Below are 24,762 nucleotides of genomic sequence, written 5' to 3' on the forward strand. Positions count from 1 at the left end.
AATGCTGAAAATCAGGTGCAACACGTGACCACAGCAGTTAAGTTTAAAGGGGGGGACATTTGTCATATTTTAGTCTATACATCTAGTTCTATCATATTTGCCAAATGATTAATATAGGACTAAATTACAGTGAAATTCTTTTCTATCACAGTTTTATTTGCCAGGAAATAGAATACTTTCCGTCCATGTCTCTCTCCACCATCCCGCATGTTCTATGCTGAACTCTGAAATTTCCAGCACTAGGGTTCATTTAAGTGAGCAGGACAGGGAATCTGCTCTTGTCTTTGTTCAATTCTGTAAGTTCCATGGTCACAGCTGGGATATACATGCGTCCTTTGTTTTAAAAGCACATCCACAAGGGAGAAGCCTTAGAGCTTATTCTAAAACCAAGCAGGGCATCAGATACCTCAAACAATTAAAACCACAGGAATTAAATTCTAAATTTTAAACTCCCTTTTATTGAAATATAAGTTTGTTTAGTATATTTACACCACACTTTATGCACATATATACACATAGAAGGCAAATTTTGTCAAATAAAAAAAGTTTTCTTAATAAAAAATTAAAATAAAAACAAAGTAAAGTGCATGAAACTTTTTTTTTTTTTTCCTTCTGGTGAACATCATCACTGACAAAATTATGAACGGTTGGGAAGGGGGAGGAAGAAGAAATTCATTATTTGAATCAATGCATACAGCCGGTCCTGCATTTGTAGCCTTCAGGCTGAAATGACAAGCTGTAAGGAACAAGTCAGACAAATTGCCAGCGTCTTCAGGACTCCCTCCATTCTGCAGGTCCTGCTCCCTTTGTCCTATCGGGAGCGGTTCCCCAGCTCTTAACAGTGATCTCACCATCACAGAGCCGGAACAAAGGGAGAACACAGGAAGGGGGCTCCACCAGCCAATGTCATAGCCCTGCTCCGGGGCCACCAGCGCTGCGTTTGGTAGGAAACTGCAGAATTAGTTCAATGGCTCAAATTGAAGTTTTCCTTTTTCGGAAGGGGGAAAGAGGGGGCCAAGAAATAGGGTGTATCTCCCACAGAGACGGCCACCCGGGGGCCAAATTCCGGCAGCAGCCAGTTTCTTTGGATGCAAACTCCGTGCTGGCACAGGGAAGAATCCTTTTATAGGCTGGGTGGAGGAAATGTTACACTTCTCGCCTCGGTGAGTTCGTCCTCCCAGAACTTTGAAAGGACACAGCTTGGGACTGAGAGAAAGGGGCAGGTGGATAAAGCTGAAGTTTTTAGCCGCCTTCGCGCTCGGGTCTCCGGCTGGGCGTTGGCCGGCTGGTCCCAGGCGGTGGCTGAGGCGACGGCCCTTCCCCCATCATCCATTCCCCAGCCAGGGGTCTCTCTCTCTCCTCCTCCTCCGGGGGATGCTAAGTCCCCGGTCGGCGGCCGTACTTGGCCTTACAGTGCAAAATGTGCTTGGCGAGGAAGTCGAGGCGGCGCTGCAGCAGCTGAGCGTGGGGGTCGGCGAGCGCGGCCAGCTCCGGGAAGCGAGGCTCGTGGTGCTGGTAGAGGCGCAGCAGCCGGGCGGCCGCATCCTGGCCGCGGTGCAGCTCCAGGACGCGCCGCGCAGTCCGCTCGCGGAACACGCACACTGACTGCAGCAGCGGCTCGTTATACTTGTCCCACATGCCCGCCACCCGGTAGCCGTGCACCAAGCCCGCCTCGTTGTCCAGAAAGACCAGCGCCCCGCCGGGGCCGCGGTGCAGGTTGCTCGTGGCGCGCTGCATGACCCGCGGGTCCCACTGCAGGCTGAAGAGGTTGCTGACAAGCCGGTCAAAGTTGGCCGTCAGGTAGTCGAAGAGGATCAAGTCGGTCCATTGCACCAGGTCTACCAGTTCCGCCCGGCTGCGGTTGGCCAGCTCGCCCCCAGTGGCGCGCAGGGGCCGCAGATGGCCGTCCTCAGAGCGCCAGGGCGCGGGCACCACCACGTCCGTGAGGTTGGGCAGCCAGCGAGTCAGGCTCACCACGCTGCCCTCGGTCCAGTGAGCGGCACGAAGCTCCTCCTGCACCTGAGCCCACTGCGCGCCACGAGCCTCCACCCGGGCCAGTGCCAGCGGCGGCACGTGGTGCTGGAGGCCCAGCAAGCGCGCCAGGTAGTAGGATAGGGCCTCGCCCTGTATCTGCTCGGGGTTGATGCCATAGCGCACGCAGGCGCGGGTGCCGTCGGCGAAGCGGGCCAGCCGGTTGGAGCTGCGCCCGCAGCCCCCGCGCTCCAGGGCCACCACCCGGGCGCCGCGCGCCGCCTCCAGCCAAGACGCCGCCTGGGCCTCCGAGAAGCCCCGGGGCACCTGCTCCTCCAGGCCGCGGCTCCAGAAGACGCCCCCGTGCACTGCGGCGCGTTCCTCAGGCCAGGGCCGTCCGGATGGCACGTGTCGCCTGCGCTCACCCGGGGGCTGCCCAGGCGGGCCATCTGCGCCCGCCGCCAAGGTGAGCAGCGCTCGGAAAGTTTTCAGGGAGCCGCCGCGGGCGTCCCGCGCCAGGGGCGGGGGCAGAGGGAAGCGAGGAGCGGGCTCCCGGCCGCCGCTCCGGGCCGGGCGCCGCGGGAGTTGGTCTTCCGGCGGCCGGGAGGCGGGCAGCTCGGTCCGCGGCGGCAGGAGCCCGCCCCACAGCGCCAGCAGCGAGCCCAGCGCCAGCAGCCAGAGCCCCGCGGTGGCGGAGGCGCCCCGCATCCTCCTGCCCATGCTCCCCCGGCCGCGCCGGTGCCGCCGCCGCTTCAAGCCGATCTCAGGAGCCCGGGTCCCGGCGGCGACGCGGGCTCAGCTCGCAGGCTCCGGGGCTCAGGGCGCCTCAGCTCCATCGCTGCCGCGGGGCACTACAGGGCTCTGCCCCGCACTGAGAACTCGCCTCGCTGCAGCTTCCCAGCTGCTTTTGTATTTCGCTGTGAGACCCTCAGGCGGGCGCGATTCACAGGCGCCCGGACCACGTGGGAGCGATGGAGGATTCCCCCTCCCCCTCCTCCGCCGCCGCTCCCCGCCCCCTTCCCCTCCTCTTCCCTTTAAAGCGGCGATGGCTCCTTCCAAGCGGGAGAAGCGGTCCCACACTCAGTCGGGGGCTTAGGGGCCGGGAGCAGGAAGCCAGGCAGGCGGCGCCCGCGCGGGGGCGTCGGAGCGGGCGGCACAGAGCTGGAGTCGCGCTGGGTGGGTGCGTGAGACGCGCCGCTGGCTCTCGCGGGGGTTGGAGTGGTCGTGGAGTCCCTTTGCCTGGGCGGCTCCTGGCCTCCAGCAAAGTTCAGACTAACCCCCAGCACACTCCCGGCGCCGCCCGGGGTGGATTGGGGCAGGTCCCTTTGCCTTCTCCGTTTCCGAAGGTGGGTGTGATTCACCCTGCCTTATGTAAACCCCTGGGGAGCTCTCCGAGCCACTGAGGAGGTGACTCCAGCCGGGTTAGAAGAACCATCTGTAGCAAACAACTTTGAACCGACACCACCTTTCTCGAGCACGCTCACCACTCTGGTCACTGAGGGCTGTGCGCTTTGAGGTTGGTTGCTCCGCCTTTCCCGAGGGACTCACCGGGAATTCAGCCTCACTGTGCAAGAACCCCTAGGCAGGTTCCATTCAACAAACTGTCCTCGGTTCTGGTCACAGAGCATTAAAAGCCACAGATGAGGTCACGTGTTCACGGAGCTCACATTCTAGGGAGATGTTCAGGTTGCCAGGAGAGCCTTACAACCCAGGATCCGACTTAGTGCGGAGGAGAGGGCCTTAGAGACCGTTTCTCTACGAAACGATACTATTTTGCCCATGAGGAAACTGAGGCATAGAGATGGGATGGGGCTTGCTCAAGATCCCAGAAGTAGCAAGTGGAGAAACTAAAATTCAAACTGGGATTTCTGGGCAGCATGCCACTTGATTTTCCCTCTATCAAGAAAATTCACTATTTTTATCAAGTTGCCAGCATTCTCGTTTTTTAAAAACTCCCTGTCACTTTATGCCCCAAATGTGATTTTCAGTTCAACGAATGAAAAACAAAAACCCAAAAAAGAACAAACCCATATTGCATTTGACTTACTGGTTTAATGGTTTAAGGGAAGAAGTGGTTGGGGGGAGGAGTGGAGGAGCAAAAATAATAATAATAATAATAATAAATAATAAAAAAGAAAAAGTAAACAGCAAACCACATTGTCTTCCAGCCACTTTTGGGTCCAATCCACCATAAAGGCTCTTGGGTAAGAATCGGCTCTCCCTCTTACCTCTCTGCGTGAGACCCTGTCCCAGGTCTAAACCAAGATTTCCCAGGTGAGACTCAAGGCAAGGGGTGGGGGGTGGAATCCACCTCTGAAAGCAGGAGTTTGAAATTTGCTTCCTTTCATGTGTTTCTTTTGTCTTTACGCCCCCACCATCAGATGCAACTGGGGGATTTCAACTGCCTCAGCTCATTACCTGGCACTGATTATATTTTTTTCTCCAAAGAATGAACATTTTAAGAAACCCTAAGGTTTGTGACTAAGCATAGGCATCCAGAGACCACATCTGGGGACTTCCAGAGCTGACCCAGTGTACCCTCAAGTGTTTCCATATTGGCTGAAGTGTGGGGTCTTTGTTGAATCTCTTCTGCACCCCATGGTGGCTGCCTCATGCTTTTGTATAGATCTTATCTGATGATGAAATTACTATTACTATACTACCTTAATTCATTAAAAGGTACCGTCTTCCTGCTCTGTGCAAGCTCCTTACTCCCATCTTTCCCTAGAAGGCAGGGACTATACCTTAACAACTTTCTATTTGTCTTACCACCTAATATAGGATATCACACTAAAAAGGTGCTCAATAAGTTGAATTTAATTTTTTGTCTTTTGGTTTAACTTCTGAGAATTTTTTGTTGTTGTTGAATGCATTGCTTTCAGCTTGGGTAAACTGTAAGCAAGATCTCCACCTTGTGGGCATTAAGTAGAATATCATCTAACTAGAAAGAAGTATACATTTTCAGCAGGTAGGTTAATTGTTGAAGTTAAAGTCTGAGACTATTGGCTACCATGGCCCATGCCGTGTCCTGGGGGATATGGGGAAATCCAGAGTAGTTAGTGTCTCTGTCTTTGTAGCTGTTAAAGAAACTGTAAGTAACTATAAGGTATAGTTCACTGTAAACTTTGTGAGGAGTCCATCTTGTCTTGTTTTATGGCTGCCTGGCACAATGCCTGGTACTTAGTGGGTGTTCAGTAATAATTTGCTCAATAAATCATTGGAATGTTAATAAGATAAAGCTCTGCAAGTGGCATGTATCAAGGTATTTTTTAAAAAAACTGCTTACCACTAAAAGATACAAAATAAGAGCTTTCATATATAATAGGAAAAAAAAATGGTGACGGATCCACATAATGTAAGAGAAGGAAGCACATGATTTTCAATCTGGGAGGGATGACTTCAACTCAGATACCCCAAATCCCAGAATCTTCCAATCACATTACCAGCATTGACGAAGAAACTAAAGCCTTAAAGCAGTCAGCTAGGATCTTATACCTCGGAAGATGGACTGACTCTATTGTAGCTCTTAGCCTATAGTCACAGGACTGAATGCGCTGGGTACCAGAACAGGATGCACTAATAGAAACTTGAACAAATGCATTGAAATGCAGAATTACAGAAAACCACAGAAATAAAAGAGAAACAAAAAACAAACCCAAGGTAGAATGCAGTTTAAATGCATTATATAAGAGACTTTTTAAAGGAAGTGTTTAAAAACACTCCTCTGTTTACCAATAAGATGAAGACACTCCCATTCTTCTTTACTTCCTGGTCTGAGGACACCCCCCACCTACCGCCATCCCCCTGGGGCTCCTTGGGAGGGCACAGGGCACAGTTCTTCACAATGTGTGACCTCAGGCCGGCCCCTCTGGCAGTTGCTTGGGGATGAGGGGAGGTGCTGTTCCTCTTTCCCTACGTAGGAACCTATTTTCACCTGGAGAACTTTCTTCACAGTCCTCAGAACTTCTCCCTGAGCCTCAGCTTCCAACTGCTTCACACTCATCCACAGTCCTGTTTGAAGGATGATCTGCTTCATAGATCAGTGCCTCCTGGGGAAGAGAGAGGAGGTGGAGTTGAGGGTTGGGTGCAGGACAGCAGGCTGGGAGTTGGGAGGTTTTCTAAGTCTGGTATTTCCTCTTGCTGGCTGTTTTCCTTTCTGGCTAGTTATTTCCCTTCTGTGAGTTCCAGTTTCCACATCTGAGAAACAAGGGTAATAAATCCTACCTCCCTCACAGGATTGTTGTGAAGTTCCTGTGAGACGTTGATAAGAACCACAACATTAGTAGCAAACGCTTATTGACTGCTTATTATGGGCTTGGCACAGAACTGAGCCCTGCACATGTGTTCTCCTTTCACCCTCCCGACCAGTAATCTTGTCCCCACTGTACAGATGGGAAAACCGAAGCTTAGCTAATAACTGGCCTGAAGTCACACAGCAAGTAAATGGCCGGGCTAAGATTCCAGAATGATGGAGGCCAAACCCTTTGCAAATTGTAAACTACTAGGAATATGTCAGCTGTAAATATTATTGAATTAAATCAAAGTAGATTCAACTCAGATTACATTTTGCTTTGAAATGTTCTCCGTGGTTGCTATCAAGTGAAATGGTTGAGTGTGAACCCTCAAGCCAGATTGTCCAGATTTAAAACTTACCAAGTGTGTGACTTTGAGTAAGTTACTTGACCTCTCTGTTCCTCAGTGTCCTCATCTATAAAACACAGTAATAATAGTGTTGTTGGTATTATTGATACTGATTACAATAATATGATATCTGATGATTAACAGTAATTAATTAATAGTGAAAAACCTTACAGCTTATTGTGGTGATTAAATTAGCTCCTGTATTTAAAACTCTTGAAAGATTATCCAAGAGTCCACTATTTTTATAGTTTTTTAAAAAATTGAAGTATAGTTAATTTACAATGTGTTAGTTTCAAGTGTATAGCAAAGTGATTCAATTATACATGTATATATCTTCTTTTTCAGATTCTTTTCCATTATAGCTTATTACAAGATACTGAATAGAGTTCCCTGTGCTATACAGTAGGTCCTGGTTGTTTATCTATTTTATACATAGTAGCATGTATCTGTTAATCCCAAACTCCTAGTTTTTATCATTCCCTCTCCTTCCTGTTTCTCTGCTTTGTTGCCCAGATGGGGGTCTCCTTTTCCTGTTGCTGTCCTCCACCAAGCCTCACTTGGGTCTTGAGAGACATAATACAGGTGGCAGCCCTGACCAGTGCACCCTCTTTATGCCCCAGATGAGCATCTTCACTGAAAATTTTGCTCCCTTCCTTCCCAGCTGGACCGTAGCAGCGTTCCCAGCTCTTGTTGAAATCCCAGAGCCTCCAGCTAGCCTTGGGCAGCTGCTTTCCTCTCACTACTCTGCCTCATTCAATCCTACCTTTCCTGGGTCTTCTGAGTTACAAGCCCCTCCCAAAGATAGAGGCCCCCAAATTCACCCTCTAGATGCTTCTACAAAAGGGAAGAGTGGGAAAGACCATGTCAGGGAGAGGAGTACAATATTCCTTCAAACTGGGTATGACTCCTGCTTTAGCTGTTACTAGCTGTGTGACTTCAGGTAGCTTTTGAGTCTCTCTGGGCTGCAGTTTCATTATTTGTGTTTCCTTCTTCTCTACTCTGTCTCTGCCTAGGGTACATTATTTTTCTGCTTGGAGATCTTTTTCCTTTTCTTGGCATGTCTCTATTTGACCATGATCTGGATCTCCCAAGAATTGCGTAACTGTCTCATCTTTACACACCCGGCTGTCAGGGGCAGGTAATATATACACCTGGCTCTAGGTAAATCTTGCTGGATAGCTAGAAGGAGGTCTGGAAACATACAGTCTTTGCAACCAACCTGTCTGCCTGAATGAGTCCTGGTTTTAAGACCACACTGTGTTTCTGGAAAGAAAGTCTCACCCTTAATTTATGGTGAGACTAATAGTTATATGATTCTCTTTATTCCATGTAGCTCTCTTTTTGACCTGCTTTTGGAAAAGGTTCCTGTAGCCACTGGTGTTGGAGACCAGAATCTAAAGGTTGGAACACTGGTGAATTAATTTAGTAAATTTTAGAGCAGTTGCTGACACAATCTCTCAGTCATATATCATCATACCCTAGTTACAGGGTATGATGGTAAAAATTCTGGACTGGGCATTTGGGGACATGAATTTCTTTCTCTACTATAACTTAGTTCAACTGACATTTATTGTTCACGTGCCAAAGGCCAAATAATTGGGCGAAAGCGATTGTGTCAGATTTTCTCTTGTCCTTCACACCTGCATCAGGAAACATTGGTTGTCTTTTCTTCACCCTTCCCTTTCCCTTCCTCCTTCTTGGCAGATCTCCATCCTTCTCCCTGTGCATGGTGCTGGAGGGGAGGCTGAATCCTCATTGGGCTAAATCCGTCACGGTGCCTCGACTCCCTTGCCAGTGTTGGGTTTAGGCATAGGCATATGACACCATTCTGGCTGGTGACACATGAAGGGAAGTCCACAGGGAGGTTTCTGGAAAAGATGTCTGTGCTCTTACAAAAGACACAGAAAAATATGGCACTTTTCTCCATGGCTCAGGTCTAGATTTGAGGCCTGGAATTGGGGCCAACATCATATAACTGCAAGGAGAGCTAAATAGACACATTGAGGGTGGCAGAACCGAAAGACGGAAGGAACCTGTGTCCTTGGTGATGTCACCAAGCTCCTGAATTAATCCGCTCTGGAGCCACCCTGCCTCTGGAGTTCCCTGGTGGTTTAACGCACCCTGAGCTATTTTTTTTTTTTTTTTTGGTACGCGGGCCTCTCACTGCTGTGGCCTCTCCCGTTGCGGAGCACAGGCTCCGGACGCGCAGGCTCAGCGGCCATGGCTCACGGGCCCAGCTGCTCCGCGGCATGTGGGATCTTCCCGGACCTGGGCACGAACCTGTGTCCCCTGCATCGGCAGGCGGACTCTCAACCACTGCGCCCCCAGGGAAGCCCTGAGTTGGGGTTTTTATTCTTTGCAGCCAAAAGATTCCTGAATTATATACCTCTCACATGGGAGCTTGCAAACCAGAAAGTGGGCAAACATATAAACAGAACTCTTCCATCACACCTGTGCTGCTGGGAAGGCAGTGTGTTGTCATCTTTTGGTACATGTGCTCGGCAGCCAAGCTGAGTCTTGCACTTACCAGTTGTGCTGTCTTGGGAAAGTCACTTCACCTGTTAACTCATCCGATAAATGGATGGTGATAACTGCACCTGCCTCATAATATTATTGTGTGGATGAAATGCACATTAAGCACTTAGTACGTTCTCAATAAATATTATCACTTGCTCTAGCTATTATGGAAATAGAAACCACACAAGAGCCCAGAGGAGGGAGCAACGAATTCTACTAGAGAAGGTCAGGAAGGCTTCACCAGGGAGGCAGATGTGAAGCTGGTCTTGAAGGGTACCTGGGGGTGTGCAGCTCAGAGTTTGGGGAGGAAGAACGTTGGGGCAAGCAGAGAGAGCAGCACGTGAGCTCATTTCTACGTCTTTCAGGAGCTCAATTTCCTCATCCTTAAAAGCACTTGAGTGTGCTGGATTAGCTTAATCGTCTTTTGATAAAAGAAACAAATCTCAGGCCCCCTCCCTAGATTGAGAAATGCCAGATGGGAGACTCTCCACGGCCCCTTTTTCACTCACCTATCATTTTTCAACCACCCTGGAGAAATTCACTGGACAAACATTTGCCACTGAAGAAAGTGACTCTCGCTGGCTTGTTGATTTCTTTGTTCATTGCAGCCCAGAGCCTTATCTACTGCATAATTAGTAATGCTGCGCTTCCTCAGCCTCCCCAGGCTCTGTGCATCTCATCAGTCAGATAGATGCTGAAGCTTAATTAAGCTTGTGAAGCTTTCTGATTTCCTTAGATGAAAGGTGGCCTATAAGTACCAGGTTTTATTTTGGTGGCTCCTGCCAAGGGTTATTATAAATAGGACTTAGTGCCACGTGGCTGAGCTTTTAGTGTGATAATGTGTCAAGACCAATCGAGGCTGCCGAGAGCAGAGGTATTTTCATAATGGTTCCATCATAGGTGGTGGGTGTTAATGGAAGTGGCTGTGAAAAAAAAAAAGTATTGCAGGCAGTGAAACCAGACTAGAGGTGGCTGCAAGTGAAATAGCAGCAGCTCCTAGGATCTCCATCATAATCATTAGCTATATTAGCCTTGGAGCCATTCTTCTGCCATCTCTTCTAGACCAGGCTCAAAGTCGAATAAAAAAATGATGCTTTAACTCCAAATGAAAATATATTCCTTTGCTGCTTTTTAAAATCCATTTACATTAAAATGGTGGCCAGCAGGTAAGTAATTTATAACTGGGGGCTCACTGCAGCATGGATGGGTGTTGTCAGAATAAGGAGCAGTCTAAATGGGAGACAGAGGCACTTCCAGGCCTGGGAAGAGTCATCACTGTTGGACTGAAGAGGGGCTGGAGGAATATGCAAAAACAAGGGGTAACTTAGGGACACTTGCTGGTGGGGAATAGTGAATGGAGAGGTAGCTTCGTATTTCAACAGTGAGGTGGGTGAAAAACCAGGTAGAAGTTCTTCAGTAATGCAGCTCTCGTTAAGAATGTGCTGGCTTCCTGGACTCCGGGTTTCATTGCCTAAAACCAGTTTCCGGCATCCTGCAGGCAGACAGTCGATAATACCCGATGATGATGATGGTATAACCCCGTTGTTAGCTGAACTTTCCCTGCTCTTTTGAGATCCAGTTAATCTTGACCCAAATTCCTATCCCATGGCCTGGGAGGGTCCAGAAACTTCCCCTCCATTTCTGAGAGTCCCTGGGCCTTTGTTCCTCAAGCATGTCTCTCTGTGTCCACCTCCTGCTTCCATGCTTGTTGCTTTGACTTCAACACACAGTAGCATGGATGTGAAGTTCCATGCCTTATCCACAGCACCCTCCCGCCCCGTCCGGAATGCACTTGGGCCAAAGATACGAGTTTAGTGACTTTACTGAAGATCTGGGGGGGCTCCTGGGGTGTGTGTGTGTCATGTAATTGCACAAGGCCTTCGTCCATCTACCTCTCCTTTCCCTCCTTTCCCTCTCCCCTTTGTGGAGGAACAGGCAAAATTTCCCTCTTCCTTCATGTAACACAGGGCTGCTTCTATTCAGGCCTCTGTAGGATCCCAGCTTCTTCCTTCGGTCCACAGACTGTTAAGGTTTTTCTTGTGACAAAGTCGGGAACAGAATTCTGGTGGACACCACTGAATGATTCGGAGGCACTTTCTACATGCAGTGCAGTGTGTGAGAGCTTTTCACGCACTCGGTCTAGAAGACCTTCCTCCAACCTCCCTCCCCCGCCCCCGGAGGTGTTACTCCTCCATTTCATTGATGGGAAAACCAGAGCATCATGAGAAGTAAGACTTCTCATTGGTCTGGGAGACTTCTGCTAAGTAACAGAAGAGGAATTCCAACTGTGGTCTGTCCAAAGACAGAAGTTATGTTAACTGCAGTGCCTTGTGACCTCTGGGGCTGGGAAACACCCTGGCCAGTTAACCAAGGGACTCATCTCTTCCTTTGTACTGGCACATTGTCTTACACCAGGCATGTTGGAAACAGGTACTTACATCTCTCCTCATCTCTGCTGTGTGACTGAGCCCAGCCCATCTCCCGGGAGACCTGTCATAGCCCAGAAAGCTCCCCGTGGTAAATATCTTATATGGGGGGATGAGAGGGATTGGAAAAGAAGTAGGCTGGGCTGGCTGACCTGATAGTCCTGAGGACAGCACTCTCTTTGTCTCAGGACCAGAAAAGTCTGAGTTAAGGTTGGCAGTGGAAGAATACTCATCACCTGCTATAATTTCTCCTCTGGTTTCACCTCTCCTGAGAACCGGCTCAGAGATTGCCACAGGGAATCAGAGAATTGCCTCCCTGGGACTGGGCGTGTTTGTTATGCACCAGGCACTGAGACTTGATCCCTGGTTCCTTTTCACTTCACCCGATGAAAAAAGGAAGGAAAAAACCCTCAGAGGCCATTTCTTGCCTGCTTGAGTTTAAAGAATGGCTGCATTTTAGGGACAATGTGGGCCTGAGGAATAATGATGGTGATATATTTCTATAGCTCCTTGCAGTTTTGCTGAGTTATTTCCCATGCCAGTCTGGTTGGATTTTTACAACAACCTGCTAGGGAGGGGTAGTTGGGCAGGTGTTAGTGACTGTTCCTATTTTATGAAGGAGAAAACTGAGTTTCAGAGGGTGTGTGATGAGCCCAAGAGGTACAGCTAGTTCCTGGCAGACCTGGAACTTGAAAGCACTTTACCTGACTTCCACATAAGAGCTCTTCCATGGCATTCATACCCTGTTTGCTGAGTTTAATCCACATCTGCAGACTCTGTCACTACCTCCGGTTTTCCACATGGTTACCTGTCCATGTTGAATGTATGTTACAGTGACCATTAAAACTCCAGTCAGGATGGCAGAAAAAGGAACCCAGGGGCAATTCCCCCAAAGTTGGAAAATTTAAAAGCCCCTCTCCCCTTTAATGGTGCTTTCTATTTCTCTTATTAGCTGCTATGACAGAAAGGAGGAGGAAAAGAAAAACCAGAAGCGTTGGGGAAAAAAGAGAGAGATTATTTTGAAATCATTTTCTTTGCTTGCCTGGTTCTGTTAATAAACAGAGGATTTAATCAATAGGAGTCAGAGAGAGAAAGAGGCGGGTAATCACCGATCATTGGATTATTTGTGGGGTGCGGGGGAAATGATCATAAAAAAAACTCTGAGATGGCAAAGAGGAAATGGTGAGAAACAGAAAGTTTTCTCTTGCTTCTCTGCTCCTATGCATGATACCCTCACTCACACAGGCAAAACCAAGCCAAGAGACCCCAGAGTAGGGTGCTTGACCTTTTTGCCTTTCCCCACTGAGGGGGTCGTTTAGTTGGGGATGATGATAGATCTGCATGGCTGATTAGGCTCAGAGAGGGTAGCTAGACTACATAGAAGTCTTCCTGCCTTGATTTTCTCTTTTGTAAGAAGGGATATTAATGCTTGCCTCATAGGAATATTGTAAGAATTAAATGAGACTATGGGAATAAATAAATATAGCAGGTGAGAAGTTCCAGTGCAGTTTCTGGCATATAGTAGGCACTCAATAAGGATTAAAAACCACACATTCAGCTACAGAGAAACATGTCTGGGAGGACATACTAAGGGATTAATAGCATTACTCCTTAAGAAAAGGTCTGTGGGTGGGAGGCACTTTTACTTTTTATCGTATATATTTTTACTTTATCCTCCCTAGAGCATTTGGGGAAAGTATGCTGTGTACATATGAATGGGTGTGTGTGGAGGCTTAAGTTAAAAGTTAAGATCAGACATAGAGTAATAAAGAATGTGAGATTTTGGTACGCCTGTCTTTGTGTGATTGTAAAATTTGTGCTCACTATACTTGAACCAGTTGAGGTGGCTTTTGTGGCAAGCGACAGAAATGGACTGGCCAAGTCAAGAAACAGAAATGGCATTTGATAGAAGGATGCTGGAGAAGTTCCCAGCATCAATGGAGGACATGAAAATTGGGCACTGGCAAGCACCAGAACTCAGAAACACCAGGTAGGTAAGCAGGAGGGCCTTCTCTCAAAGGTGCACATATACAGTGTCTCAGCTCCAGTCACCTCCCATTCGAGTGTTTACATTCCAGGGAGAGGAAATCTGATTGGTCCGTTTGGAGACAGCTGTTTCCACCATTGGCTCACTGGGCCTTTGCCACGTGACAGGGCAGGGAGTATATAAGGGAGCAGTTCTGTGCTGGACCATATTTCTATAGGTACCTACCTCAATCGTCTGTGCTGTTTAATTTTTGAAAAATTATAATCTGGTGTTACTTTTAAAATAATATTGAGAAACCTCTAACAATTCATAAAATAAGTAGAGCTATACTGTAAGATCTCAACAGAATGTATTTTATGCATCTTTTATAAGGAGCCAATACAAAGCAAAACCAAGCAGCATCATGTGCCTAGTGATACCTCACAGACTGACACATTGGCTTTGGGTCTGAATAAATGTTGATTATGATGGCAAACACACCCACACAACAAAAACAGTACTTATCTTTTTGACTCCAACCGTTGGCAGATCCAAAATTTCCATAAATTCGTCTAGCGCTGTCTAGCTTAGGAAGGGAGTTTGAGACCTTTATCAGGGTAAAGAAAAGTAATAGGGCATTTCTGATTTTTTTATCACTAGCTGTTATTTTATGGTGTTTGGGAGGCAGGGAATACAAAGTACACAGAAGGTATGCAGGGTCTACTTGTGTGTGTGTGTGTGTGTGTGTGTGTGTGTGAGAGAGAGAGAGAGAGAGAGAGAGAGAGAGAGAGAGAGAGAGAGAGAGAGAGAGAGAGAGGTAGTATTTCATTGCCCTGGGGCATAATGATTTAGCCAGTCCTGTATAAGGCAAGCTCAAATCCAGACTGCATTTTCTATGCTGACCATTTGTGTTTCCCAGGAAAGAGGAGCCCAGCCGTGGGCCCCAAGAGGTTGAGGAAAAAGTGAGAAGCAGGGTGTATGGCCAGTCCCGGAGGGTCTGGGGGGGATGCTCTGTGTCCTTGTAGTGCCTTCTGGCAACAGCAGCCCCACAGAGGCAGGCTTGGCTCTCTCCCCTCCTGGCAGCCCCATAAGTGTCCTTCCCAGTGTCAATAAATCTTCTCTGGCCACTCTCCCCTTCCTTGTGATTTTTTTCTTTTCTGAGGGTGTTGCTGGGGGAGATCATCAGAAACTACTTATTTGAAGGCAGAAGCCTCATCTCTAACAAACGGGGATTGACTGATAACGCATGCCATTTACCGAGTCTTGCTAATAAGCCAGGTAGCTCACATATCCTCACCAGCCCTTTCAGGTGGGTTTTTATAGCCCCCTTCACAGACGAGGAAACCACAGTTCAGAGAGTTTGAGTGTGTTGTTCAATTGGCACAGCTCTTAGATGGTGGAGCCAGATGCACACCTGGCCAGTGTGTCTCCAGCTCACCTGGTCCTAATGCCTCCTCCATGTTGGAAAGCCAGCTCAGAAGGGCCCAAGACCTGGTAGCTCTGTCACCCATCACTGGCTACTCTAGGACCAGTCACAGAACTGTTGAGCAGTCTGTCTTAACTATAACAAATTGAGAATTATGATATAATAATACTCCCAAAGCCAGCACTGTAATAACATAATTTTAAGCCAAGGCTTTGAGTTTGCTCCTTTGGGCATGTTTGGGAGACCAAGGTCCCAAGACCTGCCAGGACTGCATACCCAACTGTGAGAGCCCTCCTAGGAGTGCTCGTTCTAAGATGCCCAGGGACAGCTTTCCTTCTCTCTTCAGCTTCAGACGCTGGGTGTTCTAACCTCTGAAGTTCCTGGAACAGGACCATTAGGCTTGATAGTTTTATTGGAATTAAAAATATTGTGAATTCACAATGGCCTCTGGCCATAACTGGAATAAAAAGGGTATTGCTTTAGACGATACCATTCACGAATTAAACTAGTAGAGAATGAAGCAGCAGAAATACAACAGCGACAAGAATGGGAGTTGTGGGCTTCAGAATACTCCCCCAGCAGGCAGTTGAATTTAAATTTCCATTATTTTGAGTGAATGTGGCCCTAAGGAACCATGTAGGGATGGATTTTTATGTGATTTCGGGGCATTCCGTCTCTTGTAGGGCAGTAACTTTGATAAAGCTATAGCATGCTTTCTTGAAAAAAGTATAAAATATATGTATAACTAAGAAAGAATCCAGGAGGACGCAGCTAACTGTTAATAATGTGTTACCTTGGGGAAAGGAAATTTGGAGAGAAAGGACTTTCTTCTTTTTCTTTTAAAAAATTCTTTGTGGGCTTCCCTGGTGGTGCAGTGGTTGAGAGTCCGCCTGCTGATGCAGGGGACGCGGATTCGTGCGCCGGTCCGGGAAGATCCCACATGCCGCGGAGCGGCTGGGCCCGTGAGCCATGGCCGCTGAGCCTGCGCGTCCGGAGCCTGTGCTCCGCAACGGGAGAGGCCACAGCAGTGAGAGGCCCGCGTACCACAAAAAAAATAATAAATAAAATAAAGGAGATTGATTTAAAGCCAAGTCATTAGGAGGTCTTCTGGCTGGTTTGATTTGGGGGCTCACCAGTGTCATCAAGCACCTGGTCAAGTCTTTCAAGCTTTCTGTTCTGCTGTTTGTACAACATCAGCCTGGCTCCCTCTTGGTGGCAAAATGGATGCAACAGTTCCAGGCTTTACCCTCACATTATATAGGAGATAGAAAAAGCTTGTTTTCCCCTAGAAGTTCCTTGAAAAATCTCTCTAGTCTCAGGAACTCAAATTGGGTCTTTACTGAGTCCCTTAAGCTAGAGAATGCTGATTGGCTGATTGGCTTAAGTTACCTGAGTCAGTCACAGTTATGAGGGTGGTGGTGTCAGTCCACCTTCCCCTCCTCCCCCCATGGCCATGGCACAATGGGGGAGGGATGGAAGCCATGTTAGGGGGCCATCAAGTTCTAGTTTGGGATAATGGAGCAGGAATGGCCTGTGTTTGCCAGTGTGTGGTGAGTGGTGGATGGAGTTAAAAGAGGAAAATGGCCAGAGGAGGGTGGTGGGTTTTCCACATTGAGAGCAGAACATTTTCCACTGAGAAGCAGGACAGTGAGTGTGGATGTTTGGGTCCAGTCAAGAGCAGTGCCTCTAGAGCTATGGGTAGGGGCTGTAGAGGAGAATGATTATGAGGGTGCCTGAGAAAACTGGGCACGGAGAACTTAGGGTCTAGGGTGCTAAACAAGGGGCGTCCTGGGCTTTGCTTGGCTCTAAGGGAGTGGTTCAGCCGAGGAGATGCCCACTTCCAAAGGCTATGTTGGCATGAGCAGGAAGCTGGCGAATGGCACCCATGGCGGCGTGGGGCAGCGTTACCAGGCAGCATGTGGAGGGCCAGGGACCCAGAGCAGCTCTAGGGGCACCGAACAAGTTTATGTAGAGCACTTGGAGTGTATGGCAAGGAGGGCCTGCTCCATCACTGTTACAACGAGTATTTTTGCTTTTAATTGTTTAAAGTGGTGAGAAGCAGTAGCAGAAATGGAAACAGGAGACTGAGTGATTCAGGACTTCTTCCTGCTTGGAAGTGACAGTTTGGTGAACCTTCTTTTTGGCCTCTCTCACCTTAGGGCTGGGAAGGCTCTAGAGTGTGATGGCTAGGATTCCGTCCAATCTGGTATATGGGAGCTTAAGCAGGATCCAATCTGTCTGAGAAATAAAGACCTATGGCATTGTTTGTGTAGCACGAGCGAGCCTGGAGCTGCTCATACAGACAGAACTATAAAATCACATGCACACGTACTTTACATACATCATCCCATTTGAGCCTCACAATACCCTACAAGGTAGTCATTGTTATCACTGTCCGACAGGAGAGGAAAGCCCAGCTTGGAGGTATTCGGTCCACAGCCCAAGCTCCAGAGCTACGATATGGTAGAGACGGTCTTTGGACCCAGCATCCACAGGCCCACCAGCTCCCCAACACCGTTTACCTTCCTTCCAGAGCTTAATTTGGCGAGCTATCCCCTCCTCCCCCATGAAGCCATGTGATTCAGGGATATGACCTCACCCTCACCTCCAAGGGAGAGGCTGCTTTTTCCCCTTGACCTAGTTCTGACCATTGGAATTCTGCTGATGGGATTTTTTTTTTTTTTTTTTTTCTTTGGTATGCGGGCCTCTCACTGTCGTGGCCTCTCCCGTTGCGGAGCACAGGCTCCGGACGCGCAGGCCCAGCGGCCATGGCTCACGGGCCCAGCCGCTCCGCGGCACGTGGGACCCTCCCGGACCGGGGCACGAACCCGTGTCCCCTGCATCGGCAGGCGGACTCTCAATCACCGCGCCACCAGGGAAGCCCTCTGCTGATGGGATTTTGAGAGAAGTTTTCTTACTTCCAGAGGAGAGCTATAGGAATAGCTTCCCTCTTCTAACTGCAGATATGATCACATCTGGATGAGACATTCGGAAGTGCTGCAGAGCCACTTGCTACCAACCTCAGGACTAGGCCAATACTCAAGATGGCAGAGCCAAGATGGAGAGAATCTGGGTCCCTGATGGTGGGGGGAGTCACTAAATAACCCATCGTAGGCGTCTCAAGACACTGCCAGTTGCCTTCCTAGGGTCCATTCTCCTCGTCTTCCTTAGTCGCAGAAAATCTGTATTGATGGATGTAGCAATGTACCCAGATATAAAGCCACATTTTCCAGACTCCCTTATCAACACAAGTAGCTGATAAACTGTTAAGTGGCCCTTTGCCCTGCCCCTCTTTATCTTCCTACTTCTTGGGATGTGGACATGATGGCTAGAGTGTAGTAGCCATTATGTACTCATGAAGCTAACTTGAGGATGGAAGCCATGTGCTCAAGATGGCAGCACAGAAAGTGTGGGTCCCTGCTGACTGTGGAGCTGCCATACCAGCTTTTGACTGTTTATATCTGGGCTTCTTTTCTGTGGGAGAAATATAAACTTCTGTTTTATATAAGCCACTGTTACTTGTGTTTCCTGATATATACATCTGAGTCTAATCCCAGCTGAGAAAACTATATAGTTCTGAATTTCCTGCTGGGTGGGAATTAACTTCCTTAATACCTAAACCGTTTGGAGTTGGGGTTGCTTTTGTGTGCAGTCAATAGCTTCCGAATTGTTTCCTCTTCGAAACCCATACTGTTCACATCTGCGCTACATAGCCCCCTATAACATAGGGCTGTGTTCTTCAATTCTCCATTATTCTTGGGGTGAGAGGTCCTCACGCTAGGATACCCACCACTTTCTATGATGTTTCCTGCCTCGGAGTCCCATCTTTGGGCAATAAATAAGTTCCAGAAAGCCCAAACAAAAAGCAAATGTTCTGGCTAGCTGCTACAGGGGTGGTACAGCACTGGTGGGGAACCCAAGTGGTTTCTTTGGCACTGACCTCAGACTCTCAGAGTAATACCTCCCACCTGAGCAGGGTCTGGCTTTCAATAGCTTCCTGTCTATTCCGTCACCTTCCCCACTGCCTGTCCCTCCTCAGTTCCTCTGCCCAGACCATGTGGTCTGCCTCCCATGCAAATCCTCAGCGAGAGGAGCTTTTAAAAACTGGCGAGGCAACTACTGACTCAGGTTTTGTTTGTCTGCCACTAAGTTCGCATTTAATAAATGCAGGATTCTTGGCTTAATAGGCTGGTCATCGTCAAAATGGCAAATTAATTATTCAAAGCTGTGCTTGAGATAGACCAGAGATGTAACTGAGGTGGCCTCTATCTTTCCTAATTCACAGTGAACTTTGCATTTCTTGCCAGTCAGTATTTATTTAAAGTATAATAGCTATCTTGTTAAACTCAAGTCTATTAAATCTAAATGAAGGTCAGGGATTCGTACTGGAGGGTGGGGCAGCTTTTAGTCCGTCTATGCCGAGAGCGTCCCAAACCACCAGCTTCATTACTCCCATCTTGCTGTGAGGTTGCCAAAGCCAGTTCATAAAGCATGGCTAGATTAATCGTTGTTCATTATCCAGGGACAGAACCACCTACCATCCTTAGCCCAAGAAACTTTCCCTTAGATATAAACCTGTAATGTAATGATAATAATGACAACGGCCACTTAGCAAGGCCTACTGTATGCCAAGTGCTTTAGATCCATAATCTCCAATTCTCACAGCAATCCCAATCTACAGATGAGGAAATTGAGGCCTAGGGGGGTTAAATAATCTGCCCAAGGTCACACCTTTGTTAATTGGCAGAGCTAATTAACAAAGAGTTATTTTTGTTAATTAGCTCCAGAGTTTGGGGGTTCAAACACAGGTTGTTTGGGTTCTAACACCCATCCTTCTCTTGCTGCAGAGACTGACACCTTGAACATGTCTTTGTGTGTCCCAGCAGAAGGGTTCTGTGCCTTGCCTCTTGGGTCAGAGCCTGATTACCTGAGCAGTCTGTTTGACCTTCCACCTACTCTCATTCCCCATTGAAGGCCCCCAGACTTGCTCCACCTTTCCAAGGCATGTGCATTAGCTCCTGAGCCTCTCTGAGGCTGATGTGAGAGGAGGTCATCCTGACCTACCTTTGCCTCCCTCCTGTTTCCACCCCTATGTGCAGGACTGCAGGATTTGTCACCACATTCTAATGAGAAGGAACAAAATTCCCAAGGAGAAAAAAATTTTTAATGCATCTGAGCCACTTTTCTAGATTCTCTGAGTTTTCCCCACCCTGCCTTGTGAACCCATCTGGGCTCTTTCAATGTGGGCCTTTGGCTGACAGCTGAGACCCAGCAACCCTCAGTGGAAGGAACATAAGGCATGAACAGCCAGCTTCCTGGGGACTTCAGTACAGCTCACAACTTAGGATCCAGGATGCCTGGTTGGACCCATGGCCTGATGTTGCTGAGCAACCAGGCCACATGGTTCAAACCAAGGACCTAATAAAAGAATACTCTGTTCAGCTTCTACTGAAGGCAGCCTCTTGTTTTATTCATTCATTCACTCCACACAAATGTGTTGTATGTCTCTCTTGTATCAGGCACTGATGTAAAGCCTGAGGTCTTTGACTTCATGTGAGATAGTCCTGGAATCCCAAGGGTAGGAGAGAGGAAGGAGCACTGACTGGACAGAGAATTGGTAGACCTGGGTTTGACCAACTCTCCTGGTTTGTCTGGAACTTTCCCAGTTTTAGTACTGTATCCTGTACACCCCTCAGCATCCACGGATGGTTGGTTGCCCTAGTTTGAGTGCCAGTTCTGCCATCTACTAGTCAGTCAACAAGGGTATACTTCTTGAGGGCCGACTGTGTGCCAGGCAGTGTTCCACTGCTGTGAGAACAGCAGTGAACAAAGTGGAGTCTGTACTCAAGAGGCCCCCTTTCAGTGCCAGTAAATAATACAAGCAAGATTGCTTTTGGTATCCGAGGTTTTTTGTGTTTCCATACAAACTGTAAAATTTTTTGTTCTAGTTCTGTGAAAAATGCCAAAATGGAGCTGGAAGAATCAGGCTCTCTGACTTCAGACTATACTACAGGGCTACAGTAATCAAGACAGTATGGTACTGGCACATAAACAGATATATAGATCAATGGAACAGGATAGAAAGCCCAGAGGTAAACCCACGCACCTATGGTCACCTAATCTATGACAAAGGAGGCCAGAATATACAATGGAGCAAAGACAGTCTCTTCAATAAGTGGTGCTGGGAAAACTGGACAGCTACATGTAAAAGAATGAAATTAGAACACTCCCTAACACCATACACAAAAATAAACTCAAAATGAATTAAAGACCTAAATGTAAGGCCAGACACTGTAAAACTCTTAGAGGAAAACATAGGCAGAACACTCTTTGACATAAACTGCAGCAAGATCGTGTTTGACCCACCTCCTAGAGTAATGAGAATAAAAACAAAAATTAAAAAATGGGACCTAATTAAACTTAAAAGCTTTTGCACAACAAAGGAAACCATAAACAAGATGAAAAGACAACACTCAGAATGGGAGAAAATATTTGCAAATGAAGCAACTGACAAAGGATTAACCTCCAAAATATACAGCTTATGCAGCTCAATATCTAAAAAACCGAACAACCCAATCAAAAAATGGGCCGAAGATGTAAATAGACATTTCTCCAAAGAAGACATACGGATGACCAACAAACGCATGAAAAAATCTTTAACATCACTAATTACTAGAGAAATGCAAACCAAAACTACAATGAGGTATCACCTCACATGGGTCAGAGTGGACATCATCACAAAATCTACAAACAATAAATGCTGGAGAGGGTGTGGAGAAAAGGGAGCCCTCTTGCACTGTTGGTGGAACAGCTATAAACTGATATAGCTCCTATGAAGAACCATATGGAGGTTCCTTAAAAAACTAAAAATAAAACTACCATGTGACCCAGCAATGCCACCACTGGGCATATACCCAGAGAAAACCATAATTCAGAAAGACACATGCACCCCAATGTTCATTGCAGCACTATTTACAATAGCCAGGACATGGAAACAATCTAAATGTCCATCAACAGAATAATAGATAAAGAAGTGGTACATATATACAATGGAATATTACTCAGCCATAAAAAAGAATGAAATTGGGTCATCTGTAGAGACGTAGATGGACCTAGAGACTGTCATACAGAATGAAGTAAGTAAGAAAAAAACCAAATATTGTATATTAATGCATATATGTGGAATCTGAAAAAATTGGTAGAGATGATCTTATTTACAAAGCAGAAATAGGGACACAGACGTAGAGAACAAACATATGGATACCAAGGGGGAAAGGGGGAGTGGGATGAATTGGGTGATTGGGGTTGACATATATACACTACTGATACTATGTATAAAATAGATAACTAATGAGAACCTCCTGTATAGCACAGGCAACTCTACTCTTGGCTTTGTGGTGACCTAAATGGGAAGGAAATCCAAAAAAGAGAGGATATATATATATATATATACGTATAGCTGATTCACTTTGCTGTACAGTAGCAACTAATGCAACATTGTAAAGCAACTATACTCCAATAAAATTTTTTAAAAAATACGAGTAAGAGCAAATAAGATAAGGTACGTCAAAAAGATAAAACAGATACTGTTGGGCTTCCCTGGTGGTGCAGTGGTTGAGAGTCTGCCTGCCGATGTAGGGGACATGGGTTCGTGCCCCGGTCCGGGAAGATCCCACATGCCGCGGAGTGGCTGGGCCCGTGAGCTATGGCCACAGAGCCTGTGCGTCCAGAGCCTGTGCTCTGTTTCCCAACGGGAGAGGCCACAACAGTGAGAGGCCTGCATACCGCAAAAACAAAACAAAACAAAAAAACAGATACTGTTATGTAGGTTGACTGCATGGTGGGCGGGGCTGTTTTAGATAGGAAGGTCAGAGAAGGCCTCAGTGGCAGGTGACAATGAACAAATGAACAGACACAGGTAGCCATGTACAGATCTTGTGGGGGAAGATTTCTGAGCAGATAGATCATCAAGGGCAAAGGCCCTGAGATGGGAACACATCTTGCCAGGTTTGAGATCAGAAGGATGGTCAGAGTGGATGGGTACAGGGGAGGTGGGAGAGGGAAGGAGGAGGATGTTGGAGGATCAGGCTGGGGTCAGGGGATAGAAGGCGGTGGGCTCTGCACTAGGTATGTGCCCTGGGGGAAATCACTGTCAGAGGAGCAATCAAACGTTCAGAGAGGTCAAGTGGAGCTAGAAAACACAGTTCATAGGGTTGAGGTTAGGTTTCCTAGCTTCCCCCACAAACCTGCTTTCTATGTTGGGTTTTCTATCTTGGTAAGAATATCACCATTCACAGAGTTGTCTGGGCTCAGAACTTTAGTGTCATCTGGGTTCCTGCTTTCCCTTCCACCTCTGTCCACATTCAGTTAGTCTCCCAGTCTTGTCAATTCTATCTTCCCCTCAACCTCACATCTCTTTACATCTCTCCATCCTCCCTGACCTGCTTGGCTACAATGTCTCATCATCCCTTTACCTGCAGCAGTTTCCTGACTGATCTTCTTGCCCTTAATTTCTTCCCCAATTATGGTATGTGTTGCCAAAGCTCTTTTTCTAAAACATAAATCCTTGCATTCCATGACCTTGCTTAAGACAATAGTACTCAGCATATTTTCCCAAGCTGTAAACTTTCCCAGAAGCAGACTCTGAGGTGAAGATTTGTATACAGGAAGTTTACTGGAGAGTTTTTTTTGGGTGTTTTGATATGGTGAATTACATTAACTAATCTTGTAGTATTGAACTAACCTTGCATTCTTGAGATAAAATCCACTTGGTCATGCTGTATTTAGTATATTATATTTATATTTTATTAGTATTATAGTATATATTATATTTATAATTATAGTCTATTATCCCATTCTGTTATATCATATATATTATATTTTATTTAGTACTAAATTCAATTTGCTATTGTTTGTTAAGGATTTTTGCATCTATGTTCATGGTTTTTATATTTTGTAATGTGTTTGCCTGGTTTTGGTAAGAATATATAACAATGGTCTCCTAAAATGAGGAGAGACTGGTTTAGGGATAGAAGTGTTATGGCAAGGGACTCCTGTTTTTCATTATAAGACTTTTAGCACTGTCTGATTTTTAATTATTTTGCTCTTGTACATGAAAATCAATTTTTTTAAACACTAAAAAACCAAAACAAAACCAAAATTCAAACCTATAATTTTCCATGACTTGACACTAGTATGGGGTTTTTTGTTTGTTTGCTTTATTTTTGTTTCTGTTTTGGAGTGAGTGGTAGAGAAAGGCCTTAGGTGGTTGCAGTTGAGCTGGGTAACAGTTGAAAAGTAGGAGTAGGTAGGCCTGGACTTGAGGCAAGGTAATCATTGCCACATATAAAGCCACTTTCTGTGCCAGGAACTGTGCTGGCCCTTTGCATTACCTGATTTAATCCTGACAAGAGCCTGTATCAGTTAACTATGGTTAACATAACAAACCGTCCCCAAACTTAGTGGTTTAAAACAACAACTGTTTATTTTGCAATAAACAGTAATGCAGCAGTCTCCTTTGCCAGAAGCCAGAGAAGGAGATGGATGGATTAAAGAATGCAGAACTTTTGTGCCTGCGTGGCCCTTCCTTTCCTATAACTGAATGCTAAAAGGATGATTTAAAAGAGGACGATTTGTACTAAGTAGGTGTGTGGACTCATCTTATCTGTTGATGGTACAAGATACAAATGGTCATCTCTACAAATGTGATCGGCATTCTACCATTCAAACTGGGCAGTTATTCTTTGGTTTCACTTGGGGTCACTCGTGTGACTGCAGTCATCTTCCTGTGTGGCTCAACCAGGATAGAATGACCC

General features: G+C 46.8%; 2 protein-coding genes across 2 annotated transcripts in view; one reads left to right on the forward strand and one right to left on the reverse strand.

The window, feature by feature from the left end:
* Positions 1-443: 443 nt before the first annotated feature.
* On the reverse strand, positions 444-2,782 carry FJX1 (four-jointed box kinase 1). The gene has a single exon (XM_059069947.2). It carries the CDS (start codon positions 2,689-2,691, stop codon positions 1,378-1,380), a length of 1,314 nt encoding a protein of 437 aa, XP_058925930.1. The 5' UTR covers positions 2,692-2,782; the 3' UTR covers positions 444-1,377.
* Positions 909-24,762, forward strand: part of PAMR1 (peptidase domain containing associated with muscle regeneration 1) — a 170,393-nt gene continuing 146,539 nt past the window's right edge. Inside the window, exon 1 of the mRNA XM_067038013.1 lies at positions 909-2,437. The gene's annotated coding sequence lies outside the window, so the exon portion shown is untranslated. The remainder of the gene's footprint in view (positions 2,438-24,762) is intronic.

This window comes from Kogia breviceps, chromosome 7, assembly GCF_026419965.1.
Source record: "Kogia breviceps isolate mKogBre1 chromosome 7, mKogBre1 haplotype 1, whole genome shotgun sequence".
Lineage (NCBI taxonomy): Eukaryota > Metazoa > Chordata > Mammalia > Artiodactyla > Physeteridae > Kogia > Kogia breviceps.

Coding starts and splice junctions, on each gene's coding strand:
- FJX1 (XM_059069947.2), bottom strand. CDS start 2,691: ATGGGCAGGAGGATGCGGGGCGCCTCCGCCACCGCGGGGCTCTGGCTG.